The sequence below is a fragment of the Entelurus aequoreus genome, linkage group LG14 (assembly GCF_033978785.1).
Source record: "Entelurus aequoreus isolate RoL-2023_Sb linkage group LG14, RoL_Eaeq_v1.1, whole genome shotgun sequence".
Taxonomy (NCBI): domain Eukaryota; kingdom Metazoa; phylum Chordata; class Actinopteri; order Syngnathiformes; family Syngnathidae; genus Entelurus; species Entelurus aequoreus.
The window spans coordinates 52,874,906-52,888,096 of record NC_084744.1 but is presented as its reverse complement, the minus strand read 5'-3'; the positions used below and the strand labels follow the sequence as shown (position 1 = coordinate 52,888,096).

Here is a 13,191-nt window from a genome sequence, read left to right as displayed (position 1 = left end):
TTTATTCCACCAACAACTATTTGTATTCTACCAACTACTCTTACTCTACCAACAACTACTTTTACTCTACCAACAACTATTTGTATTCTACCAACAACTACATTTATTCTACCAACAACTACTTTTACTCTACCAACAACTACTTTTATTAGACCAACAACTACTTTTATTCCACCAACAACTATTTGTATTCTACCAACAACTACTTTTATTCTACCAACAACTACTTTTACTCTACCAACAACTACTTTTATTCGACCAACAACTACTTTTATTCCACTAACAACTATTGCTATTCTACCACCAACTACTTTTATTCGACCAACAACTACTTTTATTCCACCAACAACTATTGCTATTCTACCACCAACTACTTTTATTCTACCAACAACTACTTTTATTCTACCAACAACTACTTTTACTCTACCAACTACTTTTATTCGACCAACAACTACTTTTATTCCACCAACAACTATTTGTATTCTACCAACTACTCTTACTCTACCAACAACTACTTTTACTCTACCAACAACTACATTTATTCTACCAACAACTACTTTTACTCTACCAACAACTACTTTTATTCGACCAACAACTACTTTTATTCCACCAAAAACTATTTGTATTCTACCAACAACTACTTTTATTCTACCAACAACTACTTTTATTCGACCAACAACTACTTTTATTTCACCAACAACTATTGCTATTCTACCACCAACTACTTTTATTCGACCAACAACTACTTTTATTTCACCAACAACTATTGCTATTCTACCACCAACTACTTTTATTCGACCAACAACTACTTTTATTCCACCAACAACTATTGCTATTCTACCACCAACTACTTTTATTCCACCAACAACTACTTTTATTCCACCAACAACTATTGCTATTCTACCACCAACTACTTTTATTCTACCAACAACTACTTTTATTCTACCAACAACTACTTTTACTCTACCAACAACTACTTTTATTCGACCAACAACTACTTTTATTCCACCAACAACTATTTGTATTCTACCAACTACTTTTACTCTACCAACAACCACTTTTACTCTACCAACTACTTTTACTCTACCAACAACCACTTTTATTCTACCAACGACTACTTTGATTCTACAAACAACTACTTTTACTCTACCAACAACTACTTTGATTCTACCAACAACTACTTTTACTCTACCAAAACTACTTTTATTCTACCAACTACTTTTATTCTACCAACAATTACTTTTACTCTACCAACAACTACTTTTACTCTACCAACAACTACTTTTATTCTACCAACTACTTTTACTCTACCAACAACTACTTTCTCTACCAAAACTAATTTTACTCTACCAACTACTTTTATTCTACCAACAACTACTTTTACTCTACCAACAACTACTTTTACTCTACCAACAACTACTTTTATTCTGCCAACAACTATTTTTACTTTACCAACAACTACTTTTATTCTACCAACAACTACTTTTATTCTACCAACAACTACTTTTACTCTACCAACAACTACTTTTATTCTACCAACAACTACTTTTACTCTACCAACAACTACTTTTATTCTGCCAACAACTACTTTTACTCTACCAACAACAACTTTTATTCTCCCAACAACTACTTTTTCACTCACTACTCTAAAGTGTATAACTTGAGCATGTATACTGACTACTCTAAAGTATATACCTTGAGTATACAAGTTGTACAATGACTACTCTTAAAGTATATACCTTGAGTATCCACACTGTACACTGACTACTCTAAAGTATGTAACTTGAGTATCCATGCTGTACACTGACTTCTCTTAAAATATATAACTTGAGTATTTTTAAGCTGTATACGGACTACTCTAAAGTATATAACTTGAGTATTTAAGCTGTATACGGACTACTCTAAAGTATATAACTTGAGTATCCACGCTGTACACTGACTACTCTAAAGTACCTGGTCGGAGAGCAGGCGGCCATGTTTGTCGCGATGCTGGGAAGCCAGAGTCCACTTGCTGAGCACGTCGTCCGCTGTGATCTTCACCGACTGGGCCAGCCAGCTGTCAAACAACGAGTTGTCCAACGGGAAGGACTTGGACAAACCTGAAAGAACAAAAGACAAGCTTATTAATAATAATTATTATTATTATAAATGTGGCGACCAATCAGGAGGCGGAAAAGATGTTTGATGATTCGTTGTGAATAATAAAAAACCCTTTGATGAATCACTTTTCTCTCACATGAAGAGTTGTTTGTAAAACTTCCTGTGCTTTGAAATAAAAGTAAATACCCGCAACCAATCATTTCAACCTAATGTTCCTCTCCACTGCTGGCTGTAGCGCTAATAGAATAAAATAGCAAAGAAAAGAAGTAATAGAAAAGCAAAGAAAATAAAAACAAATAGAATAAAAAAATAAAATAATAGAATAGAGCAAAGAAATTAAAAGAATAAAATAGAAAAGCAAAGAAAAGGACCAGACGGCGGGAGCATATTACACCAGTTTTAAAGTAGCTGCATTGGCTCCCTGTCCGCTTCAGGGTCAGGGCTTTTTTTTTAAATTTAAAAAAAAAAAAGGCTAAAGACACACTTTTAGTCAGGCTTTTTACTGATCATCTTAAATTATTATGTTTTCTATAATTTGATTGTGTTGTTTTGTATCTTAATATTAACTTAATTATTATTACTACTACTATTATTCTCTCAATGTTATGTTTTATTAACTAATTAATGTAATATTTATATTAAATCTATTTTTTTAGATGGCGTTAATTTGAGTTATTCTCCAGTGTGGACGCCTCAAAGGTGGCGTTTTTCCTCAAATGCTAAGTGCCATGCCGTGTTTTCTTCTCTTCTTCTATTTATTTGTTGTACAGCACTTGGTGTTTGCCACTTGCCTGTGTAAGAAAAGTATTATATAAATAAAGTTTGATTGATTGACTGAAAAGAAAATAGAGAAGAAAAGCACAGAAATGCACAGAATAGAATATAAAACAAAATAGAAAAGCAAAGCAAATAAATGGACAGAATAGAATAAACATTTTTAAAAAAGCAAATAAATGTATAAAATAGAATGGAAAATAAAATAATAGCATAAAATAGAATAGTTGTTTTTATTTTCTTACAGTGACATTTTGCTGACTCCTCCCCTTTCCGAGGAAAAAAAGAATAAAGTGATTACTCGCAGAGGAAAAATAAACGCGATATAAAAATGGGAATATTTGACTTAACTTTACTTGATGAATAAAAAAACCTAATAATGTAAGATGCACATGAACACTCATTTGAACTGGAGTTGGAGTGTGCAAAGTGGAAGGTGCTATGATGGGTACTTACTGTGTGTGAGAGGTACGAGGAACTCAATTGAAATGAAAACAGGTTTTTTAGGACGAAGCTTTGTTTTTTGTTGCAAAAAAAGTGGTAGTAGTATTTTTCGTTTTCAAAGGAGCAAATTATTACCGTAATTTCCGGACTATAAGCCGCTACTTTTTCCCCTCGTTCTGGTCCCTGCGGCTTATACAACGGTGCGGCTTATATACAGCCTGTTCTTCTCCGACACCGACGAAGAGGATTTCGGTGGTTTTAGTACGCAGGAGGAAGACGATGACACAATGATTAAAGACTGTTTGATAACGTACATGCGAGCACTTTGTATTACTTTGCACCGTTGTATTATTTGTACTCTGCACGAATGCTGTTCGCCATGTCAAAGATGTGAAAGTTTGATTGAATGATTGAAAGATTTATAGTTAATAAATGGGACGCTTTGCGTTCCCAAACAGTCATCTCTGTCCCGACAATCCCCTCCGTGGTAGCAGGAACCCCTATATACTACGGTAATTACACATCAAAACCCTGCGGCTTATAGTCGGGTGCGGCTTATATATGGAGCAATCTGTATTTTCCCCTAAATTTAGCTGGTGCGGCTTATAGTCAGGTGCGGCTTATAGTCCGGAAATTACGGTAAATAAGAAAAAAGTTATTTGTGTTTGCATCTTATTTGAACAACAACCTTTTTATTTAAGAACAGCAGTATGCAACTTTTTATTAAAAAAAACAGCAGTATGCACCTTTTTATTCAAACAACAGCAGAACGCTCCTTTTTATTTAAACAGCAGTACGCACCTTTTTATTTAAAAAACGGCAGTATGCACCTTTTTATTTAAAGAACAGCAGTACGCACCTTTTTTATTTAAAGAACAGCAGTGTGCCCCTTTTTATTTAACAGCAGTACGCACCTTTTTATTTAAAGAGCACTACGCACCTTTTTATTTAAAGAGCACCATGCACCTTTTTATTTAAAGAACAGCACTACGCACCTTTTTTTTAAAGAGCACTACGCACCTTTTTATTTAAAGAACAGCACTACGCATCTTTTTATTTAAAGAGCACTACACACCTTTTTATTTAAAAAACAGCACTACGCACCTTTTTATTTAAAGAGCACTATGCACCTTTTTATTTAAAGAACAGCACTACGCACCTTTTTATTTAAAGAGCACTACGCACCTTTTTATTTAAAGAGCAATATGCACCTTTTTATTTAAAGAGCACTATGCACCTTTTTATTTAAAGAACAGCACTACGCACCTTTTTATTTAAAGAGCACTACGCACCTTTTTATTTAAAGAGCAATATGCACCTTTTTATTTAAAGAACAGCATTACGCACCTTTTTTATTTAAAGAACAGCAGTGTGCACCTTTTTATTTAAAGAACAGCAGTGTGCCCCTTTATATTTAACAGCAGTACGCACCTTTTTTATTTAAACAGCAGTACGCACCTTTTTATTTAAAAAACGTCAGTATGCATCTTTTTATTTAAACAACAGCAGTACGCACCTTTTTTATTTAAAGAACAGCAGTGTTCCCCTTTTTATTCAACAGCAGTATGCACCTTTTTATTTAAAGAGCACTGTGCACCTTTTTATTTAAAGAGCACTGCGCACATTTTTATTTAAAGAGCACTACGCACCTTTTTATTTAAAGAACAGCATTACGCACCTTTTTTATTTAAAGAACAGCAGTGTGCTCCTCTTTATTTACAGAACAGCAGTACAGACCTTTTTATTTGAAGAACAGCAGTACGCACCTTTTTATTTAAAGAACAGCAGTATGCACCTTTTTATTTGAAGAACAGCAGTATGCACCTTTTTTATTTAAAGAACAGCAGTACGCACCTTTTTATTTGAAGAACAGCAGTACGCACCTTTTTATTTAAAAACAGCAGTGTGCACCTTTTTATTTGAAGAACAGCAGTGTGCACCTTTTATTTAAAAAACAGCAGTAAGCACCTTTTTATTTAAAGAACAGCAGTACGCACCTTTTTATTTAAAAACAGCAGTATGCACCATTTTATTTGAAGAACAGCAGTGCGCACCTTTTATTTAAAGAACAGCAGTGTGCACCTTTTATTTAAAAAACAGCAGTATGCACCTTTTTATTTGAAGAACAGCAGTACGCACCTTTTTATTTAAAGAACAGCAGTACACACCTTTTTATTTGAAGAACAGCAGTACGCACCTTTTATTTAAAAAACAGCAGTAAGCACCTTTTTATTTAAAGAACAGCAGTAGGCACCTTTTTATTTAAAGAACAGCAATACGCACCTTTTTATTTAAAAACAGCAGTATGCACCTTTTTATTTGAAAAACAGCAGTGCGCACCTTTTATTTAAAGAACAGCAGTGCGCACCTTTTATTTAAAAAAACAGCAGTATGCACCTTTTTATTTAAAGAACAGCAGTACGCACCTTTTTATTTAAAGAACAGCAGTACGCACCTATTTATATGAAGAACAGCAGTACGCACCTTTTTATTTAAAGAACAGCAGTATGCACCTTTTTATTTAAAGAACAGCAGTACGCACCTTTTTATTTAAAGAACAGCAGTCTGCACCTTTTTATTTAAAGAACAGCAGTGCACACCTTTTTATTTAAACAGCAGTATGCACCTTTTTATAAAAAAAACAGCAGTACGCACTTTTTTATTTAAAGAACAGCAGTACGCACCTTTTTATTTAAACAGTAATATGCACCTTTTTATTTAAAGAACAGCTATACGCACCTTTTTTATTTAAAAAAACAGCAGTACGCACCTTTTTACTTAAAGAACAGCAGTACGCTCTTTTTATTAAAAGAACAGCAGTGTGCCTCTTTTTATTTAACAGCAGTACGCACCTTTTTATTTAAAGAACAGCAGTACAGACCTTTTTATTTAAAGAACAGCAGTACAGACCTATTTATTTAAAGAACAGCAGTACAGACCTTTTTATTTAAAGAACAGCAGTATGCACCTTTTTATTTAAATCACCCTTGATCACCCCCTGGGAGATGAGGGGAGCAAGGGTGATGGTTCAAATGCAGAGAATAATTTCGCCACACCTAGTGTGTGTGTGACAATCCTTGGTACTTTAACTTTAAATAAAAAGGTGCATACTGCTGTTTTTTATTTGACAAGAACTGGGGGTGTATTTGTGTTTTGGTGCCAAGATAAAGCAGCGTGTGATTTGTGTAACAAAGTCAACAACTCTTTATGGTGGCACCGACATAAAAAAGACAGAGGCGACTTAGAACTGAGCCCTGGGGGACACCACAGAAGAAATGAAAAGTATATAGCTTACCTCCAACCAGATCCTCTTCCAGCAGCTGGATCTGCAGGTGGAAGATCTTCTCCTGCAGATCACACAAGCTCAGCTTCATCTTCTCCCTCCTGGTCACCATGTAGCACAGGTTACGCACCTGGGGACGAGACAAGGTGGTGACAACTGCAGCTCAACACCGTCACAAGAAAGGAGTTTCTAAAAGACTTGAGGAGGTCCAGGCCGAGTCCGGTAGTTAGCACCTCCAAGTAACAAACAACACAAACCGTCTGCCTAGGAAGGACTGGTGCAATGTAAGAAATGTCATTTATTTTCTGTATGGGCACATTAGCCGCGCTAGCAAAGTATGTCTGACTAGAAGAGGGGTGTCAAACTGCTTTTCACTAAGGGCCACTACAACTGCGATGTGGCCCAAATACATGTCATTGATAGTGGTGCCCCACCATGGCAAAATAAAAGCCAACACACCTTAAAATTTTTTATTTTTTTTTAAATGTGAAAACAGATTGAAGTAATATATTGTATGAATGGCTATATAATGTATTGTCTATTAATTACGCATTATTGGCCATAATTACTTCGAAAAACATCTTTATATTGAATAACATGCATCTGAATGGCCTAGGCTGGTTTATCATTAATACCAAAGTATTTTGTGCACTGCAAAAAGTCAGTGTTCAAAAACAAGAAAATAATTTTAAAAATTAGGGGTATTTTATTTGAACTAAGCAAAATTATCTGCCAATAGAACAAGAAAATTTGGCTTGTCAAGACTTTCCAAAACATGTAAAATTAGCTAACCTCAATGAACCCAAAAATACCTTAAAATAAGTATATTCTCACTAATAACAAGTGCACATTTCTTGGTAGAAAAAAAAAAAAAGAGACCTTTTTGCTCAATATGTTGAAAAATATTCTTAAATTAAGTAAATGCTAGTGCCATTATCTTGACATAATGATATTACATTTCTTGAAACCAGCAAACTTACACTAAAAACAAATGTATTGTTCTTAATAGAAAGGCAACAAGGAAACCGCTTGTTCTCTCGGGGTTTCCTCGCCGCTCAGGCAAATCATATGGTCTAAAAAGGCATTTTTCCATCGATAACATGACATCATCGCGCCAAGTGCGTGCTCTTTCAGTCAATTAGTGCGCATATATACAGCCCGGCCCCCGGCCAACATTTTTTTATTGTAATTTTGAGGAATTTATCTGAATGTGCATGTTAAATGTTTAAATATTAACTGTCAGTTTACTGTACTGTGCCAACTGTACTACTACCGTATTTTTCGGAGTATAAGTCGCTCCGCAGTATAAGTCGCACCGGCCGAAAATGCATAATAATGAAGGAAAAAAACATATATAAGTCGCACTGGAGTATAAGTCGCATTTTTTGGGGAAATTTATTTGATAAAACCCAACACCAAGAATAGACATTTGAAAGGCAATTTAAAATAAATAAAGAATAGTGAACAACAGGCTGAATAAGTGTATGTTATATGAGGCATAAATAACCAACTGACAACGTGCCTGGTATGTTAACGTAACATATTATGGTAAGAGTCATTCAAATAACTATAACATATAGAACATGCTATACGTTTACCAAACAATCTGTCACTCCTAATCGCTTAATCCGATGAAATCTTATATGTCTAGTCTCTTACGTGAATGAGCTGAATAATATTATTTGATATTTTACGGTAATGTGTTAATAATTTCACACATAAGTCGCTCCTGAGTATAAGTCGCACCCCCCGTCAAACTATGAAAAAAACTGCGACTTATAGTCCGAAAAATACGGCATATGAGTACGTATTTTCTATTGTTTCATTGAAAATAAAACAGCAAGTCCATTTGGCTGTCATCTGTTTTAATTATGAGACATAATTTTGATTTATTTTTTTCATGCTTGAAGTAAGAAATTATTACTTTAAAAAAGTACTGTATTTTCCGCACTATAAGGCGCACCTAAAAACCTCCAATTTCTTCAAAAGCTGACAGTGCGCCTTATAATCCGGTGCGCCTTATATATGGACCTCGCAACTACTGTAACTACGCCGACTTCATTTTCCCCCTTCTACGGCTGCTTACAAGAAGAAATTCTTCTTCTACGGGGGAAAATGAAGTCGGCGGCTGATTACCGTAGTTGCGAGACCTAAACTTTATGTAAAGACCCAAAAATGGCTCCTATTAAGAGACACGCTTACGACGCAGAGTTTAAACTCAAGGCGATAAGTCACGCAGTAGAACACGGGAATAAAGCAGCAGCGAGAGAATTTAACTTTAACGAATCAATGGTGCGGAAGTGGAGGAAGCAACATGATGACCCGCGCCAAGTAAAGAAGACTAAACAGAGTTTCCGAGGGAACAAAGCGAAATGGGTTGTTGAACAGAGAGCAGCAAGTAGAAGTGTCAGTACAATCACTATTTGTTTTGTTGACATTCCCTTTAGCGCAGCTCCATCTAATGGATGCATAACGTAACCCCAGCCTCTACTGTAGCGTCTATTCTATGCGCCTTATAATGCGGTGCGCCTTATATATGAACAACGTTTTTAAATAGGACATTCATTGAAGGTGCGCCTTATAATGCGGTGCGCCTTATATATGAACAACGTTTTTAAATAGGCCATTCATTGAAGGTGCGCCTTATAATTCGGTGCGCCTTATAGTGCGGAAAATACAGTAGTTTTATACTTGTGAGTGTTAATGACACAGCTTTGCAACAGTTGTTATTCTAGTTTCAAGCATGTTTTACTCAATATAGGTCATCAAATCTCAGCAACAAACTGTAATATCTTATTGAGATCATTTAGGACCAAAACCCTTAAAACACTAACATAAAATCTGCTTAGGGAGAAGAATTATCTTATCAGACAGAAAATAAGCAAATATCACCCTTATTTGAGATATTTAATCTTACTTAGATTTCAGTTTTTGCAGTGTGGACATTCACTGGTTGTTAAAGGCCTACTGAAACCCACTACTACCGACCACGCATTCTGATAGTTTATATATCAATGATGAAATCTTAACATTGCAACACATGCCAATACGGCCGGGTTAACTTATAAAGTGCAATTTTAAATTTCCCGGGAAACTTCCGCTTGAAAACATCTATGTATGATGACGTTTGCAAGGGACGTCAACGGTTGAAGCGGAAGTATTGGGACACATTGTATCCAATACAAACAGCTCTGTTTTCATCGCAAAATTCCACAGTATTCTGGACATCTGTGTTGGTGAATCTTTTGCAATTTGTTTAATGAACAATGGAGGCTGCAAAGAAGAAAGCTGTAGGTGGGATCGGTGTATTAGCGGCTGGCTGCAGCAACACAACCAGGAGGACTTTGAGGATAGCAGGCGCGCCATCCGACGCTAGCCGCCGACCGCATCGATGATCGGGTGAAGTCCTTCGTCGCGCCATTGATCGCTGGAACGCAGGTGAGCACGGGTGTTGATGAGCAGATGAGGGCTGGCGTAGGTGGAGAGATAATGTTTTTATCATAGCTCTGACGAGGTCCCGTAGCTAAGTTAGCTTCAATGGCGTTATTAGCAACAGCATTGCTAGGCTTCGACAGGCGGCAGAGCATTAACCGTGTATTTACAGGTCTAGTGTTTGGTTCGGTGTCTCCTGATAGTAGTATTGTTGATCTGCTGTCTATCCTTCCAGTCAGGGGCTTATTTCTTTTGTTTCTATCTGCATTTAAGCACGATGCTATCACGTTAGCTCCGTAGCTAAAGTGCTTCACCGATGTATTGTCGTGGAGATAAAAGTCACTGTGACTGTCCATTTCGCGTTTTCGAGACTCATTTTCAAGAGGATATAGTATCCGAAGTGGTTTAAAATACAAATCCGTGATCCACAATAGAAAAAGGAGAAAGTGTGGAATCTAATGAGCCAGCTTGTACCTAAGTTACGGTCAGAGCGAAAAAAGATACGTCCTGCACTGCACTCTAGTCCTTCACTGTCACGTTCCTCATCCACGAATATTTCATCCTCGCTCAAATTAATGGGGTAATCGTCGCTTTCTCGGTCCGAATCGCTCTCACTGCTGGTGTAAACAATGGGGAAATGTGAGGAGCCCTTCAACCTGTGACGTCACGCTACTTCCGGTACAGGCAAGGCTTTTTTTATCAGCGACCAAAAGTTGTGAACTTTATCGTCGATGTTCTCTACTAAATCCTTTCAGCAAAAATATGGCAATATCGCGAAATGATCAAGTATGACACATAGAATGGATCTGCTATCCCCGTTTAAATTTAAAAAAATAATTTCAGTAGGCCTTTAATACTTCCATTTGTGACCAACAGGCGGCACCGGGTCGGACTCACCCTCTCCAGGTCCTGTCGGAGGTGCGTGAAGAGTTTAAGGCGCCTGTAGAGGACGTCCTGCTCCTGCTGGGCCGGGTCGTCCACCTCATCCCTCTTTAAGCTCACGAGAGGCTGGTTGAAGTTGGCCTTCCTCTTCAGCTTCCAGAACTGGTAGAGGAAGTCCACCTTGGAGAAAAAAAGCTATCATTGCTACGCGCGCTTCTGCCAAAAGCCGTTAATGGTTCCGCTCGCCAACGCACCTGCGTGAAGGGCACTGCCAGGTTCTCGGCCACGTCGGCGGGGTCCACCAGTTGGTAGAACTCGTCCTCCAGCTCCTGGAGCTTCTGCTTCCTCTGGCTCACCTTGTCCCTCTCCAGCTGGTCTCGCTCAGCTTTCTCGGACGCCGAGACCGGATGTGCCGGCGACACGAGCTCGGACGGCCGGTCGGGTCGGGTCGCCGCTCCGTTGGAGGCGCAGTTGCCGCTGTGCTCCAGACAGAAGGACTTGAAGCGGACTTCGTCATTGTCGGCCAGGATGGTCCTCATCTCCAGACCGTGGTCGAAGGCGCAGGTCACGTGGAAGGCCACGACACACAAGGGCATGGAACACTGCCGGCAAGGAAGCATGACAACATAAAGAGCAGTTAACTTTTCACTTCTGCGAAGCAAGCACTAATTCACATGCTTTCTAATTTTGCTTCAACTTTTATTCTCCTGCTTCTTCTATCTTATTCTGCCGTGTTTAATATGGTAAGAACCGGCCAACGAACCCCAACATATCTTATATCGTTGGAAAGGTTTCGATTGGTACTACAGTGGGACTTCATTTTTGGAACAATTTGTGTTACCATGGCGACACTATAAGAGGAAAATACCCTCAATCGGTCAATTGATTAGGTACACTTGGGCCATTGATTAGGTACGCACACTTACAATTAGTAAGATATTATCAGCCGATAAATGCTTAAAATGTAATATCGGAAATTATCGCCTCTCCCACACACAACACATGAGTTGACGACTGCAGCATGAGAGGTTTACTGGCGACGCTTGATGACCTCATCAAACCGCGGCGAGCGCAGCATAACAACACCAAGAGTGTGTTGTTGCCGGTGCTGTAGCCGTGGCTAACAAGCCAGCCAGCTCTGTGACTGACTAACGACACCATGTCTATGGTTTGGGATTATTTTAAAGTGTCTTCTGACGGATAAAAAAACTGGCAATTGGCAATGACTGCAAAAAGTTGGTTATGCGAGGAGGAACCAAGACGTCTTCCTTTAATACGAGCAATTTGATCTCCCACCTCTTCAAGAATCATAAGGAGATACACGATGAATACAAGCGGAAGATGGATGTGAGCCCAGTTTATAATTCTCTGTTATACAGTACACCAGGCACTCTTGCACTAAATGAGGACTATGCTATTGTTTACTTTATTACTCTAGTATACTCTGGACTGAAGCTGTGTGCCTTCATTGTTTTTGTAGCTGTTGTTTTAAGGCATGTTTAAAAATAAATAAAAAATAATGCACTTTGTGAAAGTCAAAGTATAGTATTTCCCATAGTTGTAGTGGGTATCAGAATTATCTCAGGGAGAGCATGCCCAAAATTCCAAGCTGCTGTTTTGAGGCATGTTAAAAAAAATGCACTTTGTGACTTCAATAATAAATATGGCAGTGCCATGTTGGCACTTTTTTCCATAACTTCAGTTGATTTATTTTGGAAAACCTTGTTACATTGTTTAATGCATCCAGCGGGGCTTTACAACAAAATTAGGCATAATAATGTGTTAATTTCACGACCGTATATATCGGTATCGGTAATTAAAAGTTGGACAATATCGGAATATCGGATATCGGCAAAAAAAGCCATTATCGGACATCTCTACTTACAATAGTAGGTTTTTTTCAGGAAACAGCAGAATGAGGCGACATTACCTCTTCTTAGTTTCCTCATTTATTAACATCTAAACATTCAGTACATTCAGGACTTGTTATCTTGCTAAATGCTAGCATGCAAGCAATTAGCATTTTAATTTTTTAGCTATATTACTCATATAAAAATACAAATACTGTATATACCAGATAGGATGTAGGAACTTTATAGACCTGCCTCGTCACTTTTGGTATTTCCTCCTATCTGGTCAGGTGCTAGCATGCTATATACTAGTAATTTAGTTAGTTTTGTACGTTTAAACCTAAAAATCGTGGATTTTGATACTTGGCACTATCTTAGAAGTATGCTTACTTTAACTATGTTATCAGGCTAACATTAGAAGGCTAG

At 37.6% G+C, this 13,191-nt stretch overlaps 1 protein-coding gene across 1 annotated transcript in view; it reads right to left on the bottom strand.

Annotated features, from left to right (window-relative positions):
• jade2 (jade family PHD finger 2) overlaps positions 1–13,191 on the bottom strand; it is a 133,906-nt gene that overhangs the window by 9,309 nt on the left and 111,406 nt on the right. The window contains exons 10-13 of the mRNA XM_062070165.1: positions 11,170–11,517; positions 10,931–11,095; positions 6,614–6,731; positions 1,954–2,099 (exon numbers count right to left, since the gene is read on the bottom strand). Of these exons, the coding sequence (XP_061926149.1) occupies positions 1,954–2,099; positions 6,614–6,731; positions 10,931–11,095; positions 11,170–11,517 (777 nt within the window). The remainder of the gene's footprint in view (positions 1–1,953; positions 2,100–6,613; positions 6,732–10,930; positions 11,096–11,169; positions 11,518–13,191) is intronic.